General features: G+C 46.3%; 1 protein-coding gene across 1 annotated transcript in view; it reads right to left on the bottom strand.

Annotated features, from left to right (window-relative positions):
* Positions 1–27,855, bottom strand: part of IFT172 (intraflagellar transport 172) — a 119,662-nt gene that overhangs the window by 15,432 nt on the left and 76,375 nt on the right. The window contains exons 29-37 of the mRNA XM_073624715.1: positions 27,700–27,816; positions 26,051–26,193; positions 24,621–24,714; positions 23,330–23,394; positions 21,580–21,760; positions 20,358–20,467; positions 20,041–20,170; positions 19,865–19,963; positions 17,310–17,419 (exon numbers count right to left, since the gene is read on the bottom strand). Coding sequence (XP_073480816.1) covers positions 17,310–17,419; positions 19,865–19,963; positions 20,041–20,170; positions 20,358–20,467; positions 21,580–21,760; positions 23,330–23,394; positions 24,621–24,714; positions 26,051–26,193; positions 27,700–27,816 — 1,049 coding nt within the window. The remainder of the gene's footprint in view (positions 1–17,309; positions 17,420–19,864; positions 19,964–20,040; positions 20,171–20,357; positions 20,468–21,579; positions 21,761–23,329; positions 23,395–24,620; positions 24,715–26,050; positions 26,194–27,699; positions 27,817–27,855) is intronic.

Here is a 27,855-nt window from a genome sequence, read left to right as displayed (position 1 = left end):
GCGAAGACTCCCACGGGAGTCTAAGCCCCCTCCCGTCCCCTCCCCCCGTGCTGTCTGCTGGGACACACACAGGTCCCAGAGGCAGCGGGGACCAGTAAGGAAGCGCAGCGAGACTGGCGCATGCGCAGTAGGGAACCAGGAAATGAAGCCGCAACGCTTCACTTCCTGATTCCCTTACAGAGAATGGCGGTGGCAGCACCCGAGGACCGAGGGACGATTCAGTCTCGGGTGCCGACATCGCTGGACCCTGGGACAGGTAAGTGTCCTTATTTTAAAAGTCAGCAGCTGCAGTATTTGTAGCTGCTGACTTTTAAAAAAATTTTCGCAGGACTCCCTCTTTAAGATTCTCTCCCTCCACATGCTCCCTGTGGCTTGCCTCCCGTCGGAAAATGCATATGACGAACTGTGCATGCGCAGTCGATACGTCACGCCAGCTGATCGGGAAATCAGCTGGAGTGATGTGACGTACTGCGCATGAGAGTCGGTCTACCCGGGTCTTGTGTCTAAAATGCACCGGTACCGACCTGCCAAATTTGGGTTCTCTAGCTCAAAGTATGGGGGAGATATGGACTTCCAAAGGGGAACGACCCATGGTGCCCACCAAGGCCGAGGGGGCAGCGAGATCGGAATTGGTGCCCCATGGCCAGTATGAACTTTTCGCTTTACCGGTCCATATCTCCGGAACCGTAGGTCACAGGAACTTCAAACTTGGCAGTTGGGGGTTCAAAGAGGCCCCCTAGCGGCAGGCCAAATTTGAGGTCTCTGAAATGAAAGGTGCCCGAAATGACTTTTCTGAAAACGACCATGCATGCTTTGTGTCGACCTAACTTTCAAACTCAAGCATTTTTGGGCTCCAGGAAAGTCATCTTCCGAACCGTTTGAGCTAGGAGTCCAATTTTTGTATATGTTGTAGATCTAGATCCCATGAGTCGGCACACCAAATTTGGGGTTCCGGAGATAGAAGTCCTCAAAGTCATCCGACCGGTAGAGGCCAGAACCTAAGTCCGAATTTTCTGGGTAGCAGAACTGGTTTTACCGCCCTAGGGGTGCTGTCTTTTGGAGACAGTTACGGGCCAACCATAATGTCTAGGAACCCCAAATTTGGATCACAGGTAGTGCATCGTCTCTCCTAGAAGTGTGCCAAGATTGGTGTTCCTAACCCCAACATCTGAGGAAATATCAGCCCCCCAAGTTGACCGAGTTTCCCATAGACTCCAATGTTAAACGTGCGGTTTCTAATGGTTGACCTTTTGGGGTGTCAGCGGCCCGCCAAACGTTCCCTGGACCCCAAACTTGGCCAGTAAGTACCTGAAGAGCATCCCCACAGACTCCTGGTGTCGCTGTATTTTTACGACCCATAGAACCAAAGAGCGCCGCGCACGTTTTTGCCAGTGTTTTGTGAGGGGTCCACTGGTCCCCTAAAGTGGAAGGGGGTGCCATGCCGTAGAAAAGGCCTGAAATATTCAAATGAGACCTACCGGAGCCTTTCCCGGTGAACCGGGTCCAAGCTACACCATTTCAAAGTGCCATTTTCCGGTTACCGGAAGGTTCTGGTTGGGGTACCGGGCCCCGTTTGGGTGTGGGGGTACCCATAGAGTGTCTCTACTTCACCCCCAAGCTTTGTGATTTTGTGACCCATGGTCAGGGAGCACCGGTACCGTGAAGATGGTCAACATTTTGGCCCCGGTAAATCCCCGGTAAAAGGTCCCCGAACCTCAACATTTTTATGAGGTGCAGCTGCGCTATCTGGGAAGAAGGGGTGCAAGTTTAGTGTCGCTAGGCCATTCGGTCATCGAATGGTTCAGCGATAAGTCAAATCCGCCACAATTTGGCCTGGTTTTCCCATAGACTCCCATGTTAAGTGAGGGGCCTATTTTGGGGAGTTGGTAGCGGCCTTCCTTCGTTTCCCTGTACCCGAAATTGCTTGCACTTGTAGTCATGGCTCTCTCCTACAAGTGTGCCAAGTTTAGTGTGATTTGACTCGGTGGGTCCTCGGAAACCGGAGCTCAAAGTTGCCCCAATATCGGCAGTTTTTCCCCTAGGCTGCAAAGTGAAGCGAGGTGTGCTGTCTGTGGGAGATGGTTACGGGCCAACTGTAGGATCTAGGAACCCCAAATTTGAATCACAAATAGTGCATCGTCTTCCCTACAAGTGTGCCAAGATTGGTGTTCCTAACCCCAACAGTCAAGGAAATATTAGCCCCCCAATTTGACTGAGTTTCCCATAGACTCCAATGTAAAATGTGCGTTTTCTACCGGTTGACCTTTTGGGGTGTCACCGGCCCGCCAAACATTCCCTGGACCCCAAACTTGGCCAGTAAGTACCTGAAGAGCATCCCCACAGACTCCTGGTGTCGCTGTATTTTTACGACCCATATAACCAGAGAGCGCCGCGCACGTTTTTGCCGGTGTTTTGTGAGGGGTCCACTGGTCCCCTAAAGTGGAAGGGGGTGCCATTCCATAGAAAAGGCCTGAAATATTCAAATGAGACCTACCGGAGCCTTTCCCGGTGAACCGGGTCCAAGCTACACCATTTCAAAGTGCCATTTTCCGGTTACCGGAAGGTTCTGGTTGGGGTACCGGGCCCTGTTTGGGTGTGGGGGTACCCATAGAGTGTCTCTACTTCACCCCCAAGCTTTGTGATTTTGTGACCCATGGTCAGGGAGCACCGGTACCGTGAAAATGGTCAAGATTGTGGCCCCGGTAAATCCCCGGTAAAAGGTCCCCGAACCTCAACATTTTTATGAGGTGCAGCTGCGCTATCTGGGAAGAAGGGGTGCAAGTTTAGTGTCACTAGGCCATTCGGTCATCGAATGGTTCAGCGATGAGTCAAATCCGCCACAATTTGGCCTGGTTTTCCCATAGACTCCCATGTTAAGTGAGGGGCCTATTTTGGGGAGTCGGTAGCGGCCTTCCTTCGTTTCCCTGTACCCGAAATTGCTGGCACTTGTAGTCATGGCTCTCTCCTACAAGTGTGCCAAGTTTAGTGTGATTTGACTCGGTGGGTCCTAGGAAACCGGAGCTCAAAGTTGCCCCAATATCGGCAGTTTTTCCCCTAGGCTGCAAAGTGAAGCGAGGTGTGCTGTCTTTGGGAGACGGTTACGGGCCAACTGTAGGATCTAGGAACCCCAAATTTGAATCACAAATAGTGCATCGTCTTCCCTACAAGTGTGCCAAGATTGGTGTTCCTAACCCCAACACCTGAGGAAATATTAGCCCCCCAATTTGACTGAGTTTCCCATAGACTCCAATGTTAAATGTGCGTTTTCTACCGGTTGACCTTTTGGGGTGTCACCGGCCCGCCAAACGTTCCCTGGACCCCAAACTTGGCCAGGAGGTACCTGAAGAGCATCCCCACAGACTCCTGGTGTCGCTGTATTTTTACGACCCATAGAACCAGAGAGCGCCGCGCACGTTTTTGCCGGTGTTTTGTGAGGGGTCCACTGGTCCCCTAAAGTGGAAGGGGGTGCCATTCCGTAGAAAAGGCCTGAAATATTCAAATGAGACCTACCGGAGCCTTTCCCGGTGAACCGGGTCCAAGCTACACCATTTCAAAGTGCCATTTTCCGGTTACCGGAAGGTTTTGGTTGGGGTACCGGGCCCCGTTTGGGTGTGGCGGTACCCATAGAGTGTCTCTACTTCACCCCCAAGCTTTGTGATTTTGTGACCCATGGTCAGGGAGCACCGGTACCGTGAAGATGGTCAACATTGTGGCCCCGGTAAATCCCCGGTAAAAGGTCCCCGAACCTCAACATTTTTATGAGGTGCAGCTGCGCTATCTGGGAAGAAGGGGTGCAAGTTTAGTGTCGCTAGGCCATTCGGTCATAGAATGGTTCAGCGATAAGTCAAATCCGCCACAATTTGGCCTGGTTTTCCCATAGACTCCCATGTTAAGTGAGGGGCCTATTTTGGGGAGTCGGTAGCGGCCTTCCTTCATTTCCCTGTACCCGAAATTGCTTGCACTTGTAGTCATGGCTCTCTCCTACAAGTGTGCCAAGTTTAGTGTGATTTGACTCGGTGGGTCCTCGGAAACCGGAGCTCAAAGTTGCCCCAATATCGGCAGTTTTTCCCCTAGGCTGCAAAGTGAAGCGAGGTGTGCTGTCTTTGGGAGATGGTTACGGGCCAACTGTAGGATCTAGGAACCCCAAATTTGAATCACAAATAGTGCATCGTCTTCCCTACAAGTGTGCCAAGATTGGTGTTCCTAACCCCAACAGTCAAGGAAATATTAGCCCCCCAATTTGACTGAGTTTCCCATAGACTCCAATGTAAAATGTGCGTTTTCTACCGGTTGACCTTTTGGGGTGTCAGCGGCCCGCCAAACGTTCCCTGGACCCCAAACTTGGCCAGTGAGTACCTGAAGAGTATCACCACAGCCTCCCGGTGTCAGTGTATTTTTAAGACCCATAGAACCGGAGAGCGCAGCGCACGTCTTTGCCTGTGTTGTGTGAGGGGGCCTGTCTTTGTCTTTGCCTGTGTTGTGTGAATTTCACTTATCGCTCAACCATTCGATGACCGAATGGGCTAGCGACACTAAACTTGCACCCCTTCTTCCCAGATAGCGCAGCTGCACCTCATAAAAATTTTGAGGTTCGGGGACCTTTTACCGGGGCCACAATGTTGACCGTTTTCACGGTACCGGTGCTCCCTGACCATGGGTCACAAAATCACAAAGCTTGGGGGTGAAGTAGAGACACTCTATGGGTACCCCCACACCGAACCGGGACCCAGTACCCCAACCGGAACCTTCCGGTAACCGGCAAATGGCACTTTGAAATGGTGTAGCTTGGACCCGGTTCACCGGGAAAGGCTCCGGTAGGTCTCATTTGAATATTTCAGGCCTTTTCTACGGAATGGCACCCCCTTCCACTTTAGGGGACCAGTGGACCCCTCACAAAACACCAGCAAAAACGTGCGCGGCGCTCTCCGGTTCTATGGGTCGTAAAAATACAGCAACACCAGGAGTCTGTGGGGATGCTCTTCAGGTACCTCCTGGCCAAGTTTGGGGTCCAGGGAACGTTTGGTGGGCCGCTGACACCCCAAAAGGTCAACCGGTAGAAAACGCACATTTAACATTGGAGTCTATGGGAAACTCAGTCAAATTGGGGGGCTAATATTTCCTTAGGTGTTGGGGTTAGGAACACTAATCTTGACACACTTGTAGGGAAGACGATGCACTATTTGTGATTCAAATTTGGGGTTCCTAGATCCTACAGTTGGCCCGTAACCGTCTCCCAAAGACAGCACACCTCGCTTCACTTTGCAGCCTAGGGGAAAAACTGCCGATATTGGGGCAACTTTGAGCTCCGGTTTCCGAGGACCCACTGAGTCAAATCACACTAAACTTGGCACACTTGTAGGAGAGAGCCATGACTACAAGTGCAAGCAATTTCGGGTACAGGGAAACGAAGGAAGGCCGCTACCGACTCCCCAAAATAGGCCCCTCACTTAACATGGGAGTCTATGGGAAAACCAGGCCAAATTGTGGCGGATTTGACTTATCGCTGAACCATTCGATGACCGAATGGCCTAGCGACACTAAACTTGCACCCCTTCTTCCCAGATAGCGCAGCTGCACCTCATAAAAATGTTGAGGTTCGGGGACCTTTTACCGGGGATTTACCGGGGCCACAATGTTGACCATCTTCACGGTACCGGTGCTCCCTGACCATGGGTCACAAAATCACAAAGCTTGGGGGTGAAGTAGAGACACTCTATGGGTACCCCCACACCCAAACGGGGCCCGGTACCCCAACCAGAACCTTCCAGTAACCGGAAAATGGCACTTTGAAATGGTGTAGCTTGGACCCGGTTCACCGGGAAAGGCTCCGGTAGGTCTCATTTGAATATTTCAGGCCTTTTCTACGAAATGGCACCCCCTTCCACTTTAGGGGACCAGTGGACCCCTCACAAAACACCGGCAAACACGTGCGCGGCGCTCTCTGGTTCTATGGGTCGTAAAAATACAACGACACCAGGAGTCTGTGGGGATGCTCTTCAGGTACTCACTGGCCAAGTTTGGGGTCCAGGGAACGTTTGGCGGGCCGGTGACACCCCAAAAGGTCAACTGGTAGAAAACGCACGTTTAACATTGGAGTCTATGGGAAACTCAGTCAAATTGGGGGGCTAATATTTCCTCAGGTGTTGGGGTTAAGAACTTAACACACGTGTAGGGGAGACAATGCTCTATATGTGATACAAATTTGGGGTTCCTAGACGCTACGGTTGGCCCGTAACCATCTCCCAAAGACGGCACCCCTCGCTTCACTTTGCCTCCTAGGGGAAAAACTGCCGATATTGGGGTGACTTTGAGCTCCGGTTTCCGGGGACTCACCAAGTCAAATCACACCAAACTTGGCACACTTGTAGGGGGGAGCCATGGCTACACGTGGAAGAAATTTCGGGTACAGGGAACCAAAGGCAGGCCGGTACCGACTCCCCAAATTAGGCCCCTCGCTTAACATGGGAATCTATGGGAAAATCAGGCCAAATTGTGGCGAATGTCACTTATCGCTCAACCATTCGAGGACCGAATGGGCTAGTGACACTAAACTTGCACCCCTTCTTCCCAGATAGCACAGCTGCACCTCATAAAAATTTTGAGGTTCGGGGACCTTTTACCGGGGATTTACCGGGGCCAAAATGTTGACCATATTCACAGTACCGGTGCTCCCTGACCATGGGTCACAAAATTACAAAACTTAGGGGTGATGTAGAAGCATTCTAAAGGGTACCCCCACACCAACCCGGGGCCCAGTACCCCAACCAGAACCTTACAGTAACTGGAAAATGGTAATTTGAAACGGTTAAGCTCAGATCCGGTTAACCCTAGAAAGCTCAGGGGGGTCTCATTATAATATTTCAAGCCTTTTCCACAGTATGGCACCCCTCACGACTTTAGAGGACTGGTGGCCCCCTCACACAACACCGGCAAAGACGTGCGTGCCGCTCTCTGGTTCTATGGGTCTTAAAAATACACCGACACTGGGAGGCTGCTCTTCGGGTACTCACTGGCCAAGTTTGGGGTCCAGGGAATGTTTGGCGGGCCGTTGGCACCCCAAAGGGTCAACCGGTAGAAACCGCACATTTAACATTTGAGTCTATGGGAAACTCGGTCAACCTGGGGGGCTATTTCCTCAGATGTTGGGGTTAGGAACACTAATCTTGGCACACTTCTAGGGGAGACGATGCACTATATGTGATCCAAATTTGGGGTTCCTAGACCCTACGGTTGGCCCGTAACCGTCTCCCAAAGTTGGCACCCCTAAGGCGGTAAAACCGGTTCTGCTACCCAGAAAATTCGGAGTTAGGTTATGGCCTCTAGCGGTCTGATGACTTTGAGGACTCCTATCTCCGGAACCCCAAATTTGGTGTGCCGACTCATGGGATCTAGATCTACAACATATCCAAAAATTGGACTCCTAGCTCAAACGGTTAGGAAGATGACTTTCCTGGAGCCCAAAAAATGCTTGAGTTTGAAAGTTAGGTCGACACCAAGCATGCATGGTGGTTTTCAGAAAAGTCATTTCGGGCACCTTTTGTTCCAGAAACCTCAAATTTGGCCTGCAGCTAGGGGGCCTCTATGAACCCCCAACTACAAAGTTTGAAGTTCCTGTGACCTACGGTTCCAGAGATATGGGCCGGTAAAGCGAAAAGTTCAGACCGGCCATGGGGCACCAAGGGACCGTTTCCGATCTCGCTGCCCCCTCGGCCTTGGTGGCACCATGGGTCGGTCCCCTTTGGAAGTCCATATCTCCCCCATACTTTGAGCTAGAGACCCCAAATTTGGCAGGTCGATATGGTCTTCCAAAGGGGACCGACCCATGGTGCCCACCAAGGCCGAGGGGGCAGCGAGATCGGAACCGATCCCTTGGTGCCCCATGGCCGGTCTGAACTTTTCGCTTTACAGGTCCATATCTCCGGAACCGTAGGTCACAGGAACTTCAAACTTGGTAGTTGGGGGTTCATAGAGGCCCCCTAGCTGCAGGCCAAATTTGAGGTCTCTGGAACGAAAGGTGCCCGAAATGACTTTTCTGAAAACCACCATGCATGCTTTGTGTCGACCTAACTTTCAAACTCAAGCATTTTTTGGGCTGCAGGAAAGTCATCTTCTGAACCGTTTGAGCTAGGAGTCCAATTTTTGGATATGTTGTAGATCTAGATCCCATGAGCCAGCACACCAAATTTTGGGTTCTGGAGATATGAGCCCTCAAAGTCATCCGACCGATAGACGCCAGAACCTAAATCTGAATTTTCTGAGTAGCAGAACTGGTTTTACCGCCCTAGGGGTGCCGTCTTTGGGAGATGGTTACGGGCCAACCGTAGGGTCTAGGAACCCCAATGTGGACCACATGTAGTGCATCGTCTCCCCTACAAGTGTGCCAAGTTTGGTGTTCCTAACCCCAACAGCCGAGGAAATATAAGCCCCCCAAGTTGACTGAGTTTCCCATAGACTACAATGTAAAATGTGCGGTTTCTACCGGTTGACCTTTTGGGGTGCCACCGGCCCGCCAAACGTTCCCTGGACCCCAAACTTGGCCAGTGAGTACCTAAAAAGCATCCCCACAGCCTCCCGGTGTCTGTGTATTTTTAAGACCCATAGAACCGGAGAGCGCCATGCACGTCTTTGCCGGTGTTTTGTGAGGGGTCCAGTGGTCCTCGAAAGTGGATGCCATTCTGTAGAAAAGGCCTGAAATATTCAAATGAGACCTACCGGAGCCTTCCACGGTGAACCGGGTCCGATCTACACCGTTTCAAAGTGGCATTTTCCGGTAACTGGAGGGTTCCGGTTGGGGTACCGGGCCCCGGTTTGGTGTGGGGGTAGACGGTCAACATTGTTGCCCCGGTAAATCCCCGGTAAAAGGTCCCCGAACCTCCACATTTTTATGAGGTATAGCTGTGATATTTGTGAAAAAGGGGTGCAAGTTTGGTGTCGCTAGGCCATTCGGTCGTCGAATGGTTGAGCGATAAGTGAAATCCGTCACAATTTTGCCTGGTTTCCCCATAGACTCCCATGTTAAGTGAGGGGCCTACTTTGGGGAGTCGGTACTGGCTTTCCTTTGGTTCCCTGGAGCTGGAATTTTTTGGACGTATAGTCATGGCTCTCCACTATAAGTGTGCCAAATTTGGTGGGATTTGACCCAGTGGGTCCCCAGAAACCGGAGCTCAAAGTCGCCCATTTTTTCCCCCAGGCGGAAAAATGAAGCGAGTGGCCCACTTTGGGGATTGGGTACCGGCTGCCCTTTAGTTTCCTGGACCCGAAATTTTTTCCACCTGCAGACATGGGTCTTCCCTATAAGTGTGCCAAGTTTGGTGGGTTTTCATGGAGCGGGTCCCCGGATACAGGAGCTCAAAATATCTCCCGAGCCTCTCCTACACTCCTACACTGTTTTCTCTTTCTGCCAGCGGAAAAATGAAGCAAGCGGCTCACTTTCGGGAGTCGGTACCGGCTGCCGTTCTGTTCCCTGGACCCAAAATTTCTACCACATACAGCCAGCGGTGTTCCCTAAAAGTGTGCCAAGTTTGGTGGGTTTTCACCAAGTGGGTCCCCGGGAATCGGAGCTCAAATATCTCCTCTAGCCTCTCCTACACTGTGCCTCTCCACTGTGTTCTGTGACTCCCGTCGGAAAATGCATCCGACGAACTGCGCATGTGCAGTCTTACGTCATGCCAGCTGATAGGGGAATCAGCTGGTGTGACGTAGTGGATGCATTATTCGACGGGAGGCACTAATCGACAAGACACCGGATTTGGTCCGTCGGCGTCCGTCAGACCAGTCCCGTCGAAAAGTCCGACCGTGTGTACAGGGCATAAGGCAGGAGAATTCTAAAATGTGGGTCTGGGGGTGACATGGGGGGGGGGGGGGGCATTTACTAAAACTGGAGCTTTCAAAATCTGGTGCAGCTCTGCATAGGAACCAGATTTGAGGTTTAATTGTCAACACTTAAGTGGACATTAAAAGCTGATTGTCTACTGTAGTAGAATTTCATATTAACCCATATATTTCATAATATTGATATTAATTTGCATATGTTATTATTATTAATTATTAAGATATTCATATTATTATTATTGTAGTAGTAGTGGTATTATCATCAATATTATCATTAGTTCAATATTAAGCAACAGTTATTCGTTTATAGAAGTTTATACTATACTATTTTATAATATATAATAATATATAAAACATATATAATATAGAAAACCTCATTGCAAGTTGAATTCTTGACTGCTGCCAAGAAAAATACAAGTTTGACAAGAGATAAAATAGAAGAAGGTAAGATAGCATTCCTTCAAGTAGGAAAACAACCATTGACAAGAAAATTAATAAAACTTTCTATACTGTTCTATACTGTCTATATATATATACACACATACATACATACATACATACACACACACACACTATATTGCCAAAAGTATTGGGACACCTGCCTTTACACGCACATGAACTTTAATGACATCCCAGTCTTATGCCCCGTACACACGGTCGGATTTTCCGATGGAAAATGTGTGATAGGACCTTGTTGTCGGAAATTCCGACCGTGTGTGGGCTCCATCACACATTTTCCATCGGATTTTCCGACACACAAAGTTTGAGAGCAGGCTATAAAATTTTCCGACAACAAAATCCGTTGTCGGAAATTCCGATCGTGTGTACACAAATCCGACGGACAAAGTGCCACGCATGCTCAGAATAAATAAAGAGATGAAAGCTATTGGCCACTGCCCTGTTTATAGTCCCGACGTACGTGTTTTACGGCACCGCGTTCAGAACGATCGGATTTTCCGACAACTTTGTGTGACCGTGTGTATGCAAGACAAGTTTGAGCCAACATCCGTCGGAAAAAATCCTAGGATTTTGTTGTCGGAATGTCCGAACAAAGTCCGACCGTGTGTACGGGGCATTAGTCCGTAGGGTTCAATATTGCGTTGGCCCAACCTTTGCAGCTATAACATCTTTAACTCTTCTGGAAAGGCTGTTCACAAGGTTTAGGAGTGTGTCTATGGGGTGTTATCATTCTATTCATGTATACATATGGTATATCAAATGTATTTATTATATGTCAATGGTATGCTTCGCACCTGATTTAAAGTCCAACTCCCTTTCTTTTCATGTAATTCTATGTGAATGTTTGATCATTTTTCCAGAAGCGGATTTGTGAGGTCAGGCACTGATGTGGATGAGAAGGCCTGGCTCTCAGTCTCCACTCTAATTCATCCCAAAGGTGTTCTATTTGGTTGAGGTCAGGACTCTGTGCAGGCCAGACAAGTTCCTCCACCCCAAACTTGCTCATCCATGTCTTTATGGACCTTGCTTTGTGCACTGGTGTGCAGTCTTGTTGGAACAGGAAGGGACCATCCCTGAAAACTGTTCCCAAAAAGTTGGGAGCATGAAATTGTCCAAAATGTCTTGGTATGCTGAAGCCTTAAGAGTTCCCTTCACTGGAACTAAGGGGCCAAGCCCAACCCCTGAAAAACAACCCTACACCATAACCCCCCCTCCACCAAATGATTTGGACCAATGCAAGGTCCATTAAGAATGGATGAGCGAAATTGGGGTGGAGGAACTTGACTGGCCTGCACAGAGTCCGGACTTGAAGAAAGATGGGCTGCATGGTCCAGTCACCAGAAGAAAACCATTACTACACAAATGCCACAAAGTATCTCCCGCTTACAATACACCAAACAGCACAGAGACAAGCCTCAAACCTTCTGGCACAAAGTCATTTGGAGTGTTGAGGCCAAAACTGAGCTTTTTGGCCACAACCATAAACGCTACATTTGGAGAGGAGTAAACAAGGCCTATGATGAACGGAGGTGGATCGCTGATGTTTTTGGGGATGTGTGAGCTACAAAGGAACAGGAAATTTGGTCAAAATGAATGCCAAGATTAATACAGTATGTTATCAAGAAATACTGGAGGAACATTTGCATTCATCAGCCAGGAAGCTGCGCATGGGACGTACTTGGACATTCCAACATGACAATGATCCAAAAACACAAGGCCAAGTCGACTTGTCATTGGCTACAGCAGAATAAAATGAAGGTTCTGGAGTGGCCATCTCAGACTCCTGACCTCAATATCATCGAGCCTCTGTGGGGAGATCTCAAAACGTGCCGTTCATGCAAGACAGTCCAAGAATTTACAGGAACTGGAGGCTTTTTGCCAAGAGGAAATGGGCAGCTTTACCATCTGAGAAGATAAAGAGCCTCATCCACAAATACCACAAAAGACTTCAAGCTGTCATTGCGGGGCAATACACGGTATTAAGAACTGGGGTGTGTAAACTTTTGATCAGGGTCATTTGGGTAGTTTCTGTTGTCATTATGATTTAAAAAGAGTAAACACAGGTGATTGACAATAAATGGCTTCAGCCAAACACTAACCATGAGTGAAAGAACAGTTTTTGTCTTATTCAAATTCTCTGAAAAATGGCCAAGAAATCATAAATTCTGCCAGGGTATGTAAAGTTATGGGCACAACTGATATATATATATGAATATGAGTCAATATTAAATAAAATAGTTAACTTTGCATACATTTTACAGTGCATATTTATGCAGCAAATATATGAATACATACATATATAGAACTGTCTGGTTGAACGCTACATGACACTTAACAGGTAGAGAGGGGCGAAAGGAAAGTTCATTTTCCCAAAGTCGTAAATATGTTTATGTCCTTGGGTTGGAGAAGTCTTACCAAAACAAGAAGAGTTTGATTTAACATGTTGGGTGTCATACTGTCTCTACACAAGTATTTTAAATAAGTAAAACTATGGACAAAAACAGTTATAAATAATTTTCATAAACATATAGGAAATGTGGGAATGAATACGTTTTTACGGTTGTATAACAGATCTCAGATTTATGGTTAGTTACAATGATGTAGATCTTAGCAACCAATCATATTGTACCACATGTACAGTGCCTTGAAAAAGTGCTCTTAGGCCCCTTTCACACTTATACGACTTCAAAGTCACGCGATTTTACCGCTATTTTACTGCGATTTGGGAGCAGTACTACTTTGTACGACTTTGCCACAACTTTGGCATCAACAAATGAAAACATACTGTAGGTGACCGCGATATTGTGTCAATCTCGCTGCTGTTATCGGTGAGATTTGACACCTGGGAGCCCCGTCGCGGGAGCCAGCGCCGAGCTGGCTCGCTGATCGGGAAAGGAAAACTTTTTTTTCCTTTCGCAATGAGCGACAGGCAATGCTGACAGCTGTCTGGTATAAATCATGAGTGGGAACTCCGCGCCAAATTTTAAATAAAAAAACGGCGTGGGTTCCCCCCCCAGGGGCATACCAGGCCTTTAGGTCTGGTATGGATTTTAAGGGGAACCCCCCTACGCTGAAAAATCGGCGTGGGGTTCCCCCCAAAATCCATACCAGACCCTTATCCGAGCATGCAGCCCGGCCGGTCAGGAAAGGGGGTGGGGACGAGCAAGTGCCCTCCCCCCCGAACCGTACCAGGCCGTATGCCCTCAACATTGGGGGGGGGTGGATGCTTTGGGGGAGGGGGGGCTGCGGGACAAGTCGTATAAGTGTAAAAGGGGCCTTAGCCCATTGAAAAATGTTCCCCATTCTGTCATGTTACAACCAAAAACGTAAATGTATTTTATTGGGATTTTATGTGATAGACCAACACAAAGTGGCACATAATTGTGAAGTGGAAGGAAAATGATAAATGATCTTCAAAATATTTTACAAATAAATATGTGAAAAGTGTTGTGTACATTTGTAATTACAGCTACAAGTCTTTTTGGGGATGTCTCTACCAGCTTTGCACATCTACAGAGTGACATTTCTGCCCATTCTTCTTTGTAAAATATCTCGGGCTCTGTCAGATTGGATGGAGAGCGTCTGTGAACAGCAATTTTCAAGTCTTGCCACAGATTCTCAATTGGATTTAGGTCTGGACTTTGAGTGGGCCATTCTAACACATGAATTTGCTTTGATCTAAACTATTCCATTGTAGCTCTGGCTGTATGTTTAGGGTCGTTGTCCTGCTGGAAGGTGAACCTACGCCCCATTCTCAAGTCTTTTGCAGACTCTAACAGGTTTTCTTCTAAGATTGCCTTGTATTTGGCTCCATCCATCTTCCCATTAATTCTGACCAGCTTCCCTGTCCCTGCTGAAGAAAAGCATCCCCACAACATGATGCTGCCACCACCATGTTTTACAGTGGGGATGGTGTGTTCAGGGTGATGTGGAGTGTTAGTTTTCCCCCCACACATAGCATTTTTCTTTTAGGACAAAAAGTTCAATTTTGGTCTCATCTGACCAGATCACCTTCTTCCACATGTTTGCTGTGTCCTCCACATGGCTTCTCACAAACTGCAAGGGGGACTTCTTATGGCTTTCTTTCAACAATGGTTTTCTTCTTGTCACTCTTCTATAAAGGTCAGATTTGTGGAGTGCACGACTAATAGTTATCCTGTGGACAGATTCTCCCACCTGAGCTGTGGATCTCTGCAGCTCCTCCAGAGTTACCATGGGCCTCATGGCTGCTTCTCTGATGAATGCTCTCCTTGCCCGGCCTGTCAGTTTAGGTGAACGGCCATGTCTTGGTAGGTTTGCAGTTGGGCCATACTCTTTCAATTTACGGATGATGGATTGAACAGTGCTCCATGAGATGTTCAAAGCTTCTGGTATTTTTTTTATAACCTAATGCCGCGTACACACAAGCGGAATTTCCGTCAGAAAGAGTACGATGGGAGCTTTTCATCGTATATTCCAACCGTGTGTATGCCCCATCGGACTTTTTCTGTCGAAAATTCAAACGGACTTAGATAGAGAACATGTTCTATATTTTTCCGACAGAACAAATTACTATTGGAAAAAACGCTTGTCTGTATGCTGTTCCGACGCACCAAAAACGACGCATGCTCTGAAGCAAGTACGAGACGGAAGCTATTGGCTACTGGCTATTGAACTTCCGTTTTCTAGTCCCGTCGTACGTGTTGTATGTCACCGCGTTCTGGACGGACGGAATTTGGTGTGACCATGTGAATGCAAGACAGCTTGAGCGGACTTCCATCGGAACTCCGTCGGAAAAACCTTCAGAGTTTATTCCGATGGCAAAACCGGTCGTGTTTACAGGGCATAACCCTGCTTTAAACTCCTCTACAATTTTATCGCTGACCTTTCTGGTGTGTTCCTTGGCCTTCATAATGCTGTTTGTTCACTAAGAGTCTCTAACAAACCTCTCAAGGCTTCACAGAACAGTTGTATTTATACTGAGAAAAAATTAGACCATTTATCATTTTCCTTCCACTTCACAATTATGTGCCACTTTGTGTTGGTCTATCACCTAAAATCTCAATAAAATACATTTACATTTTTGGTTGTAACATGACAAAATGTGGAAAATTTCAAGGGGTATGAATACTTTTTTCAAGGCACTGTAATTCAAAGGTGAAGCTTTTTATAACAAAGACCTGCGTGTCTTCTTTCTTTGAGCAAATAATGAATTTGCTCCCAGCTTCAGCTGATATTAAACCTCCTGCTCTTTTGGAAATTCATTGCGTGGTTATTTACCTTCCACGTAACTACATACACAGCTCCAGTTTTAATAACTCTCCTCCCATGATACAGTATCTCACAAAAGTGAGTACACCCCTCACATTTTTGTAAATATTTTATTATATCTTTTCATGTGACAACACTGAAGAAATGACACTTTGCTACAATGTAAAGTAGTGAGTGTACAGCTTGTATAACAGTGTAAATTTGCTGTCCCCTCAAAATAACTCAACACACAGCCATTAATGTCTAAACCGCTGGCAACAAAAGTGAGTACACGCCTAAGTGAAAATGTCCGAATTGGGCCCAAAGTGTCAGTATTTTGTGTGGCCGCCATTATTTTCCAGCACTGCTTTAACCCTCTTGGGCATGGAGTTCACCAGAGCTTAACAGGTTGCCACTGGAGTCCTCTTCCACTCCTCCATGACGAAATCACAGAGCTGGTGGATGTTAGAGACCTTGCGCTCCTCCACTTTCCATTTGAGGATGTCCCACAGATGCTCAATAGGGTTTAGGTCTGGAGACATGCTTGGCCAGTCCATCACCTTTACCCTCAGCTTCTTTAGCAAGGCAGCGCTCGTCATGGAGGTGTGTTTGGGGTCGTTATCATGTTGGAATACTGCCCTGTGGCCCAGTCTCTGAAGGGAGGGGATCATGCTCTGCTTCAGTATGTCACAGTACATGTTGGCATTCAATGAACTGTAGCTCCCCAGTGCCCGCAGCATTCATGCAGCCCCAAACCATGACACTCCCACCACCATGCTTGACTGTAGGCAAGACACATTTGTCTTTGTATTCCTCACCTGGTTGCCACCACACACGCTTGGCACCATCTGAACCAAATAAGTTTTTCTTGGTCTCATCAGACCACAGGACATGGTTCCAGTAATCCATGTCCTTAGTCTGCTTGTCTTCAGCAAACTGTTTGCGGGCTTTCTTGTGCATCATCTTTAGAAGAGGCTTCCTTCTGGGACGATTTGATGCAGTGTACGGCGTATGGTCTGAGCACTGACAGGCTGACCCCTTCAACCTCTGCAGCAATGCTGGCAGCACTCATACATCTATTTCCCAAAGACAACCTCTGGATATGACACTGAGCACGTGCACTCAATTCCATGGTCGACCATGGCGAGGCCTGTTCTGGGTGGAACCTGTCCTGTTAAACCGCTGTATGGTCTTGGCCACCGTGCTGCAGCTCAGTTTCAGGGTCTTGGCAATCTTCTTATAGCCTAGGCCATCTTTATGTAGAGCAACAATTCTTTTTTTCAAATCCTCAGAGAGTTCTTTGCCATGTTGAACTTCCAGTGACCAGTATGAGTGAGAGCGATAACACCAAATTTAACACACCTGCTCCCCATTCACACCTGAGACCTTGCAAAACTAACGAGTCACAAGACACCGGGGAGGGAAAATGGCTAATTTGGGCCAAATTTGGACATTTTCACTTAGGGGGTGTACTCACTTTTGTTGCCAGCAGTTTAGACATTAATGGCTGTGTTGAGTTATTTTGAGGGGACAGAAAATTTACACTGTTATACAAGCTGTACACTCACTACTTTACATTGTAGCAAAAGTGTAATTTCTTCAGTGTTGTCACATGAAAAGATATAATACAATATTGACAAAAATGTGAGGGATGTGCTCATGTTTGTGAGATACCGCATGTCATTTCTGACCTTTGACCTGGAGACCTCCACAGAAGGATGACACAATGATGATCTGGGTAGTGTAAGTAACTCTTCTCTGGAAAGACAAACAGACAAATGAGGAATTACCTGGAATCCAGCTCCTTAGCCACCCTCTTGGCCTTGTTCCATTCTTCTCCATCTATAAAGGCATCGATGGCCTCCTTCACCAGGTCCAGGTTTAGATAGAGCTCAGCCGCCTGGAGACAAGAGTCGCACATCAACATAGAATGAGATTCATCCTTCACTTACACTCGAGCCAGTTAGATGTGATATGTGGAAGAGGTCAGCTGTTGGGTCCAATGAGCTCACTGAAGCAGCCAGTGCGTTAATGCCCACAAAAAGACAGCAGATCCGATCATACCACTGATGGTCCAGAATCTGGCTCTGATCTAGCCCCACCTAGAGACCTGTCATATGGCACAATGCTCTCCATGCCATTGGTGCTATACCTCTAACAAGCTCTGAGATAATTGCTTTCCATATGGCAATGTTTAAGAGAATAATTGACAATACAAAGAGAGACATTAATGATTTTCCTTCACCGAATACTGTATAATAGATCATGTCCAATTAGCGGTGGAAAAAAATGGTGATTTCTTTTAAAAAAAAAGTGTGGAAAGTCTCTACAACTTAATGAAATCTTTCTAAAAGTACATTTTTGTGACTCCTGGGACATGTACAAAAATCGAGAGCAGTGAAGCTGCTTAGAGAATTGCAGCTCTCATCTAAAGTCTTTCGTACAGGTGCTTTCCCTTGTTGTGCGTTGTAGGTTCAAATTAAAAATAGAGAATAATCTGCGGTTTTGCTATTTATAGGGGTCGTAAAGGCTCCCGTTTTTCACCTTAATGCATCCTATGCATTAAGGTGAAAAAACACCTTGCAGTCACCGGCCCCCCAGCCCCCTCGTTTTACTTACCTAAGCCCTGAATTTCCGTTTGCGCGTCTCCGCTGTCCCTCTCTCCGCGGGTTCCCTGCTCTTGATTGGATAGATTGATAGCAGCGCAGCCATTGGCTCCCGCTGCTGTCAATCAAATCCAATGACGCGGGCGCTGGGGGGCGGGGCCGAGTCCTGCATTTCAGCCTCTATGGACGCAGAATGCTGGACTCGGGAGCGCACCTGCAAGGTAGCCCCCTCGGGAGAGTGCTTCTCCAAGGGGGTTATCTAATGCAGGGAGGAGCCACAAGAGCCGCTGAGGGACCCCAGAAATGGATGTTCGGGGGCCACTCTGTGCATATGAGCTGCACAGTGGATGTAAGTATGACATGTTTATTTGTTATTTAAAAAAAATAAAAACGATCCTTTAGTATCACTTTTAATTGTATTTGGTCGGGTTAATTATATAATGATGGTTTGGTGCTGGTTATAGGTATGGGATAGAGGTTGCGCGGGACCATACCGCGATACTGGGCAGCGCTGTATGGTTGAATTGGGATGTGTGAACATCAGAGATTGCCTCCCCTCTACAGCTGATACAAATGATGATTAAACTGCTGATCTGGCACCAAAAACAGCCTATATTAACACCAGTTTGGGGAAATGAGCAATAAGGGACGCCAAGGTGTTACCTAGTAGGAGTCGATAGAGGGGAGTGCTGTTGGTCTAGTCTTGAAAACGGACAAACTGTCCATTGTCTGTGAAGCCGTGAATGTAACTTACTGGCCGCACGTATGTGCATATCTCAGATTCTCTGGCTAAGTAATAGGATTTCGATGTGAAGTTGGATGTCTGCCATATAATGTATTTTCAGCTATGTAGATCCTCGGACATTAGCCCTTTGGTAAATGAAGGTGAATTTTCAGAATACTGATGATGCATTGTGTTTTAGATTCCTTAGAGGTCATTTTAAGAAACCAAATACAGTGAGAATTAGTGGTTGACCTTCCTCCCCTCCCTTTTCCCTCTGGGATATATAGTGCCCAGTAAGTAGTATGTCATTGCATCTATCTTATCGAGCTAGCACCATTTACATCATCCATGGCCACTTCTCAACCTTATGCTTATTATCATTATTTTTCAGAATAAGACCATTTGGTTAATTGTGTCTTTATATTTGCTGACTCATCTATAGAGAACATTGTTTGTTACGCTGTTTCTGGATGACAGGTGGCACGTCACTCTTGCGAGGGCTCTTTCTTATAATGTAAATAGCCCTCTATACACATGGTATCCCCTGTATATATGTCTATGGGGATCATTTTGGTAAAATGTTATGCTGCACTCTATATCTGATTAGAATGTGATGTCTCCCTCTCTTTTTCTTCTTTGAACAGGATCTCTGTCTATAGTCAAGGAAATAAAGTCCTAAGGAAGCATGTAAGTGAAACGTGTCGACCTCTTGACCCAAATAGTAACAGAGATCTGCTCGATATGTATTAAGTAGTTGTATTAATCAGAGCTCTATTTTCTTGCTTGTTATACAAAACGTGTAAACATTTTTTTAAGTTTTTGTAATAAAGAGATTTAGTATTATTATAGAGTGTTTGTCCTTCTCTGGTACTGGTAAAGTCCGCTCAATTTGTCCAAATTTCTAGGAATTCTCATATGGATGAGGTACCCCCATAGCCAAGACAATCTATCTATAAAATAATCTGCAATAATTTAACACATTGGTGCCCGATATGGGTCATCTCTGTGTCCTCACCGCGTTGTGTCTTCCGGCAGAGACCAGCTTGGGACCCACTAGACGGACGACCTCCAGACTTCTGCTAGGTACCAGGAACTTGATGGACAGTTCAGCTGCCTGCAAAGACGGTAGCAACACCATAAACATCAGAAGGCCGGGACACAGAGCAGAGAGAATGAACGCTGACCTCATACCTTCATCCAACATTTCTCCAATAGGCTCACATTATCCAGATCCTTCACCTTCAGGTAGCAGTCCACCGCTCGGGCGTATTCCCCGGCCTGCTCCCACTCCCGGGCTTGTTCTATCAAGGCCTCTGTCCCCCTGCCAAAAGAGAGGATTTCCTATTACTGGTGTACAGCTGGATGCGGGTCTGCATGCAGATGAAGGCCAGTCTTGGCGCATTATACAGTAGATGTCCTTATGTTGTGACCTGCAATGTGGACACTGTTCCCCCCTCTCCCATAGTCATTGATGCAGGTAGACACATTCAAGGGACAAACCAGCTCACCTGGTTCCTTTCGTTGTCACCTCCCTCTCGTATTCCAGCTGCAGCTGCTCCAGCATGGCAGGGACATACTCCTTGCAGATTCGGATGGCATCGCTCCACATCCCAGCCTCCTGTAGCGGAAGAAATAGTAAAATAGGCAGACATCACACAGATGCTACCAACACTTCCAATAAAACTGCAGACAGCAATAGGTCACACAGAAGGTAGTAATCACAAAACAGTGGCCACCCAAGACCTGAGGTGCATTCCTGGGATGAAAATAGGAGGCTGGTATTACATGGTTTTGGTGACCTCTGACCCGAGACCAACGCAAGATGAAAAACAGGAAAACTCTGAATTAGATAAAGGTGTCAAGCTCTGACCTCAGGCCATCTTCCATGAATATATAAGACTGCAAAACCCTGGGATGAAGGTATGGGGCAGTTATTACATGACAGTGGTGACTTCTGACCTCAGGCCATCTACCAGAGAAATGTAAGGTCTCTGGTAGATGTAGTTCTCCGGATATTTCATGGCAGTGGTTACCTCTGACTTCAGGTCATCTATCAGAGATTTAAGATCTTTGATAGATGTACTGTAGGTCACTGGATGTTCCTTGACAATGGTGACCTCTGACTTTGAACCATCTACCAGAGAGATGCAAGATCTCTGGTAGATGTACTGTAGGTCTCTGAATGTTCCATGGCAGTGGTGACCTCCGACTTTGAGCCATCTACCAGAGAGATGTAAGATCTCTAGTAGATGTAGGTCTCTGGATGTTCCATGGCAATGGAGGCCTCTGGCTTCAAGTCGTCTACCAGAGAGATATAGGGTCTCTAATAGATGTAGGTCTCTAGATGTTTCATGCCAGTGGTGACCTCAGGTTATCTACCAGGAGCACATAAGACAGGTGAACCCTGGAATGCAGATGAGCAACTATTACTTGGTAGCGGTCAAGACCTCTAATGTGAAGTCACCTACCAGAGACTTGTAAGGCAGCAGAATCTTAGGATATGAGTATGGGGATGACATTATAAGACAATTCTAACCTCTGACGTGGAGACATGATCGACACCACCTACTAGCAAAACTCCCCTGAAACTGCTGAATTTAGTCACACAGACCTACACTTTCCCCAAAAATTCCATCAGTAATGCACCACAAAGAAGAAGTCCTGAACCCTTATCCTCATACCGCCATTAGTCACACATAAGTCATAAGCTGCTCCAACCCCAGCAGTTACCTTGTAATGGGACACAGCAAGCTCTGGTCTTTGGGCACGCAGTAAGAATGCTTCTGCCTTCTGATAATCTTTCTGTTCAAAGGCAAAGAGAGCCTGTCCCTTCAGAACATCACCAACACTCCCAGGATCGTACAGCTCAGCCACTCTCTGCGCTGAATCCCAATCCTGGTTGTGGACATACCTTATAAGCACAGATAATATTTTATGAGGGGACAGATGTTTCCACATCGACAACTTTTTGGGGGATGACCTGAATATTATATTGGTCATCAAATGAAAGGACATAAAGAGGAGTGATAGACCAGATGAGGATAGAATAGAGAAGATAGAGAGAGAAGCTAAAGAGGGAAAAATAAAAACTGGAGACAGAGGAGACTGAGATCAAGAAAACAGAACTAGATATAGGGAAACGGAGAAACCGAAACAAACCAAGAAGACAGAGAAGGTGGAGGTAAGACAGAATGGGAGATTCATAAAATAGAGATGAAGATAGAGGATTTGGGGATAGGGACATAAAAAAGATGGAGACACAGGCAGAGGAGATGTTGATCAAAGTAGAGATGGAAATGTAGACAGAGATGGTGATGGAGATGCAGAAGATATAGGTAGGGATGGAGATAGAAGAGATAAAGAGATGGAGAGAAATCTATAAGGAATGAAGAGATAGAATGGATGGACAGACAAAGGAGATGAAAACAGAGGAGATTTCATAAAGGAATCGCGAAAGACATGAAGAAGATAAAGATGGAGAAGATGAAGATAAGAAATAAGGGATGGAGATAGAGAAGCTAATTAAGAGGACAGAGATGTTGATGGAGACAGACAGTGATGGAGATGGAGAGGACAGAGATGAAGATAGAGATGGTAATAAAGACAGAGATGGTGATGGAGAGGACAAAGATGGAGATATAGAAGACAGAGATGAAAATTGAGTTGAAGAAAAGAGAGCTAGATATAGTGAAGTGGAGAAAAAAGAGACTGAGAACATGTAGACAGCAAATGACAGAGAAGGTGATGATAAAAAAAGACATAAATGGAGATTAAGAAGGTAGAGATGAAGATAGAGGATATGGGGATAGGGATGATGATGGGCATAAAAAGATGGAGACAGAGGAGATGTTGATCAAGATAGAGATGGAAATGGAGACAGAGATGGTGCTGGAGATGCAGAAGATATAGGTAGAGATGGAGATAGAAGAAATAGAGAAGAGATTGGCGAGAGATAAATGAAGGTGATAGATATAGAAAGGATGGAGAGAGATAAAATTGAAACATAGGAGATTTAGATAGGAATTGCAATGGACATGAACAAGATAGTGTTTGGAGAAGATGAAGATAAAAAAAGGGATGGAGATAGGAATGGTTATGGAGAGAGAGAGAAGACAATGACCAGGACAGAGATGGAGATAGAGAATTTGATGGACACAGTGATGGAGAGGATGGAGGTGAAGTAAGAGACGGAGACAGAGATGGGGAGGACAGAGATAGTGATGAAGTTGCAGAAGATATGAGTAGAGATGGAGGTAGTAGAGATATATAGAATGAATGAAGAGATAGGAGGGATGAGAGACAGATGATGAAAACAGAGGAGATTTTAAATAGGATGAAGATTGAGGAGATGGAGGTTAAGAGGACAAAAGGTGAAGATAGAGAAGACAGATGGAGAGTGTAGACAAAAAAAAGAGGAGACTAGTAGATGAGAGGCTGCCTTTGAAGGGATTGGTCAGATAAAGACTGATAAGACACTCACATAAGAACGGCTTCCCTAGGTTTTCCAGCTTTAACAAACTCAGCCTCAGCTTCGTTGAACTTTCCCTGTGAAATCCCAAAAAAAGAGACATTCCAGAAAAATCAGGTCCAGAAAAGACAGAGGGAAAACTAAAATGGATGTAGGAAGTGCAAGCTTTAGCTAAGGAGAGTGTCTGCAAGATGAACTGTCTGTGCTACTCATTCTTTTCTATTATATTCTTTTGATGCAATTTTCTACAGTGATCTTGGAAAACTAGACACTTGTAGATTGTGGCATCTGCAGTGGTATCGTGTATTATGTCATAATAAAAGGGAATCTTGCAGTGCTTCCCTTTATAGTATTATAGAGCAGGATACCTGCTCCTGGAGGCTCCCAGCTGAAAAGACCATTAGATCTGGAGTCCCCCAGCTGAAACACCACTAGATCTGGAGTCAACCAGCTGAATGAGCACTAGATGTGGAGTCTTCCAGCTGAACGACCACTAGATGTGGAGTCTTCCAGCTGAACGACCACTAGATGTGGAGTCTTCCAGCTGAACAACCACTAGATCTGGAGGCTCCTAGCTGAAACACCACTAGATATGGAGTCTTCCAGCTGAAACACCACTAGATCTGGAGTCTCCCAGCTGAATGAGCACTAGATGTTGAGTCTCCCAGCTGAACGACCACTAGATGTGGAGTCTTCCAGCTGAGCGACCACTACATGTGGAGTCTCCCAGCTGAACGGCCACTAAGTGTGGAGTCTTCCAGCTGAACGACCACTAGATGTGGAGTCTCCCAGCTGAAAGACCACTAGGATCTGGATGCTCCCAGCTGAACGACCACTGGATCTGGAGTCTCCTAGCTGAAGGACCACTAGACCTGCAGTCTTCCAGCTGGTAAATCATTAGAAGTTGCGTTTCCAAACTGAAAGACCACTAGACCTGGAGTTCCTAGCTGGAGGACCACTAGATCTAGAGATCTCCTCAAGGTCTACAAATCTGGAGGAGTACCCTTCAAAATCTCCACCCAATTTTGTACTGCTGAGATGTCTTCCTTTCTGCCGGCTGCCCTCATCATACTCCACTCTGAATCAAAGTCAAGCTCTACCCTCTCTGCAGAACTAATCAGCAGCTTTTTCTGAATGTCAAGCCTCCTATGCAAGGAGATCACACCTCAGAAGTGGCCTGTGCTGTGCAAAGAACTCTGAGAAACAGGGATTGTACCCTCTTATCACTGCTACCTACACTCCTGTGTACAGATTATACAATATGTGGGCATACACACTCCTTGTTACATTAGTAAAAGGTTACCTCATCCTCTAGGAACATGGCGTATTTCAGGTGGATCTCTGGAAGTTTTTCTTTCATTGCCAGACGGCCCAGTTCAAATGCAAAGTCAAATGAGCTAAAATAAATGCAGGAACAGAATCAGAAACAGACAGAACACATGCTGGTTTAGGATTGGGTAACAAGGCAATTTAGGACTGAGAAACCCAACAGTGTATCCCTATCAGGGACAAATAAATATATTTAAAACTCCTGCTCTGCCAATCCCAAAAATAAACTGTTAAAAAGGTAATACTGGTTGCTGCCAACACCTACATGTGTTCCCACAGCAACCAGTTATAGTTAAAAAACAATTGTGTAGCTGACCACTGACGCAACACATCGGGTGGAGCTGGGCAATGTCATGTTTGGTTTCAGCGGAGACCAGAAAATGGTGAGAAGGAAATGCCGTTACTGTTTAATGACTATATATACACCATTTTAGGTGTCCCAATGCTATGCAAGTGTTATTTTATAACTAAAGAGGAAACTTTTATACATCTAAATGGTATTACACTCCTATTATTATAACGCAGTCCTATTATTTTTTTGGTCACTATTGCCAACCAGGAGGGAAGTGTCTTAAAGGGACCCACCCACATATGAACCAAAACCCAGGCGCTGAGGAGGAAGGCTAACCCTCACTTAGGGGGGAATACTAAGGGCATTTAGACCTATATTTAATGGGTCTAGGAGAGAGGCAAGTGGTGAATTCACTTAATGGTGGATCACTGTGTTCATGTGGAGAATACAGAGTGGCACTTTGAGACGGGTATATATATAAAATTCACATGGAGAAGTAATAAAGTTTCTGACGTGTGTTTGGACCTGTTGATTACCAGCACTGGGATTGAGGATTTAGTCACCAATATTGATGTTTGAATGCTACTTGCTTAATGCATGGTTTTGAGGATTGAACTATGAACTGATAATTTGCAGCACTGACATTGCGGACTTAATATCACTGTGTTTTGAATGCACTTTAGTTAACATATTCTTGTGGTTATTAATGTGATATTATCATTGATTATGATTGCACAGGAGAATTTTTTTTTTCACAATCAGTATGGTTGTGGTATATTGCTAGGTAATAAAAGGGTAGCGCTACGCTATTATTGGTTTTTTAAATTATTTCTAAGAGGACAGATTTAGCGGAGAGGTAAAGAAGGCTTTTGCCTCAAGCCAACCAAACAAGGGTACCGTGATCAGACTTGTTACCAGCAGGACCTAGATATTTCCTGTCTAAGCTTCCCAGAATCTTAGATATCCTAAATAAATAAAAATATTTATATGTGTGCTAAACTTATAGGAAGGGATCAGGTGGGTGACAGTGACCCTTTAGCACAGAACCCACATAGGGTCAGCCAACACTCAGGATGAACAGAAGGAAACCTTCATGGTCCCGGCTGACTTACAATTTCTCTGTGGCTTGCTCAATTGCCATTTCCAGCAGGTTAAATTTGGTCAGGAGTTTTACAGCCGCCTCTCCCCCCAGGCTCTTCGCCCACAGATAGACCACCTGTTTGTAGGCACTGGGTCCACCGTGCGTCTTGGCCACCTAGTTCAAGATCAAGAGGCAAAATGTCAGCAGAGTGACAGGATATCAGAAAGATGACAGGGAGGGAAGACTGGTATGAGAAGAGGGCAACAGAGAGGACCCAGCAAAGAGTGAGAAGAGGGGAAGGGAAGCAGTATGGACAGGACACAGTAAGGTAATGCAGTGGATCAGTATAATGAGAAGAGGGGGGGGGGGGGGCAGCATGACAGACAGGTCACAGTAAGGTAATGCAGTGGATCAGTATAATGAGAAGAGGGGGGGGGGGGGGCAGTGTGACAGACAGGACACAGTAAGGTAATTCCATGGATCAGTATATTGAGAAGAGGGGGGGGCAGTATGACAGACAGAACACAGTAAGGTAATGCAGTGGATCAGTATAATGAGAAGAGGGTGGGGGGGCAGTATGACAGACAGGACACAGTAAGGTAATGCAGTGGATCAGTATAATGAGAAGAGGGGGGGGGCAGTATGACAGACAGGACACAATAAGGTAATGCAGTGGATCAGTATAATGAGAAGAGGGGGGGGGGGGCAGTGTGACAGACAGGACACAGTAAGGTAATTCCATGGATCAGTATATTGAGAAGAGGGGGGGGGGGGGGCAGTATGACAGACAGGACACAGTAAGGTAATGCAGTGGATCAGTATAATGAGAAGAGGGTGGAGGGCAGTATGACAGACAGGACACAGTAAGGTAATTTCATGGATCAGTATAAGGTGAGAAGAGGGGGAGCAGTATGACAGACAGGACACAGTAAGGTAATTCAGTGGATCAGTATAATGAGAAGAGGGGGGGGCAGTATGACAGACAGGAGACAGTAAGGTAATTCAGTGGATCAGTATAATGAGAAGAGGGGGAGCAGTATGACAGACAGGACACAGTAAGGTAATTCGGTGGATCAGTATAATGAGAAGAGGGGGAGCAGTATGACAGACAGGACACAGTAAGGTAATGCAGTGGATCAGCATAATGAGAAGAGGGGGAGCAGTATGACAGACAGGACACAGTAAGGTAATTCAGTGGATCAGTATAATGAGAAGAGGGGGAGCAGTATGACAGACAGGACACAGTAAGGTAATTCCATGGATCAGTATAATGAGAAGAGGGGGAGCAGTATGACAGACAGGACACAGAAGGTAATTCCGTGGATCAGTATAATGAGAAGAGGGGGAGCAGTATGACATACAGGACACAGTAAGGTAATGCAGTGGATCAGTATAATGAGAAGAGGGGGAGCAGTATGACTGACAGGACACAGTAAGGTAATGTAGTGGATCAGTATAAGGTGAGAATAGGGGGAGCAGTATGACAGACAGGACACAGTAAGGTAATGCAGTGGATCAGTATAATGAGAAGAGGGGGAGCAGTATGACAGACAGGACACAGTAAGGTAATGCAGCTGAGCAGAATGGGGTGAGAAGAGGGGGGAGCAGTATGATGGACATGTAAAGCAATAGATATGCATCATAATCCAGTGAAAGTGGGAGGGTTAAGGCTGGTGATACCCTGTGTGCCTCTTCCCACATATCAGCAGCTCGGTACATATTGACAGTGGCCTTCCAGTCCTTCCCCTTTAGGTAGTGATACTCTGCCTCCTGAAGACGCCTTGCAGCCTCCAACTCCTGCAGGTGGACAAAGAGCAGGTGAGTGACATTAGAATA

Source organism: Aquarana catesbeiana, linkage group LG04, assembly GCF_042186555.1.
Source record: "Aquarana catesbeiana isolate 2022-GZ linkage group LG04, ASM4218655v1, whole genome shotgun sequence".
NCBI classification, from domain to species: domain Eukaryota; kingdom Metazoa; phylum Chordata; class Amphibia; order Anura; family Ranidae; genus Aquarana; species Aquarana catesbeiana.
The sequence above is the reverse complement of the archived record's forward strand: the minus strand, read 5'-3'. Positions and strand labels throughout refer to the sequence as shown.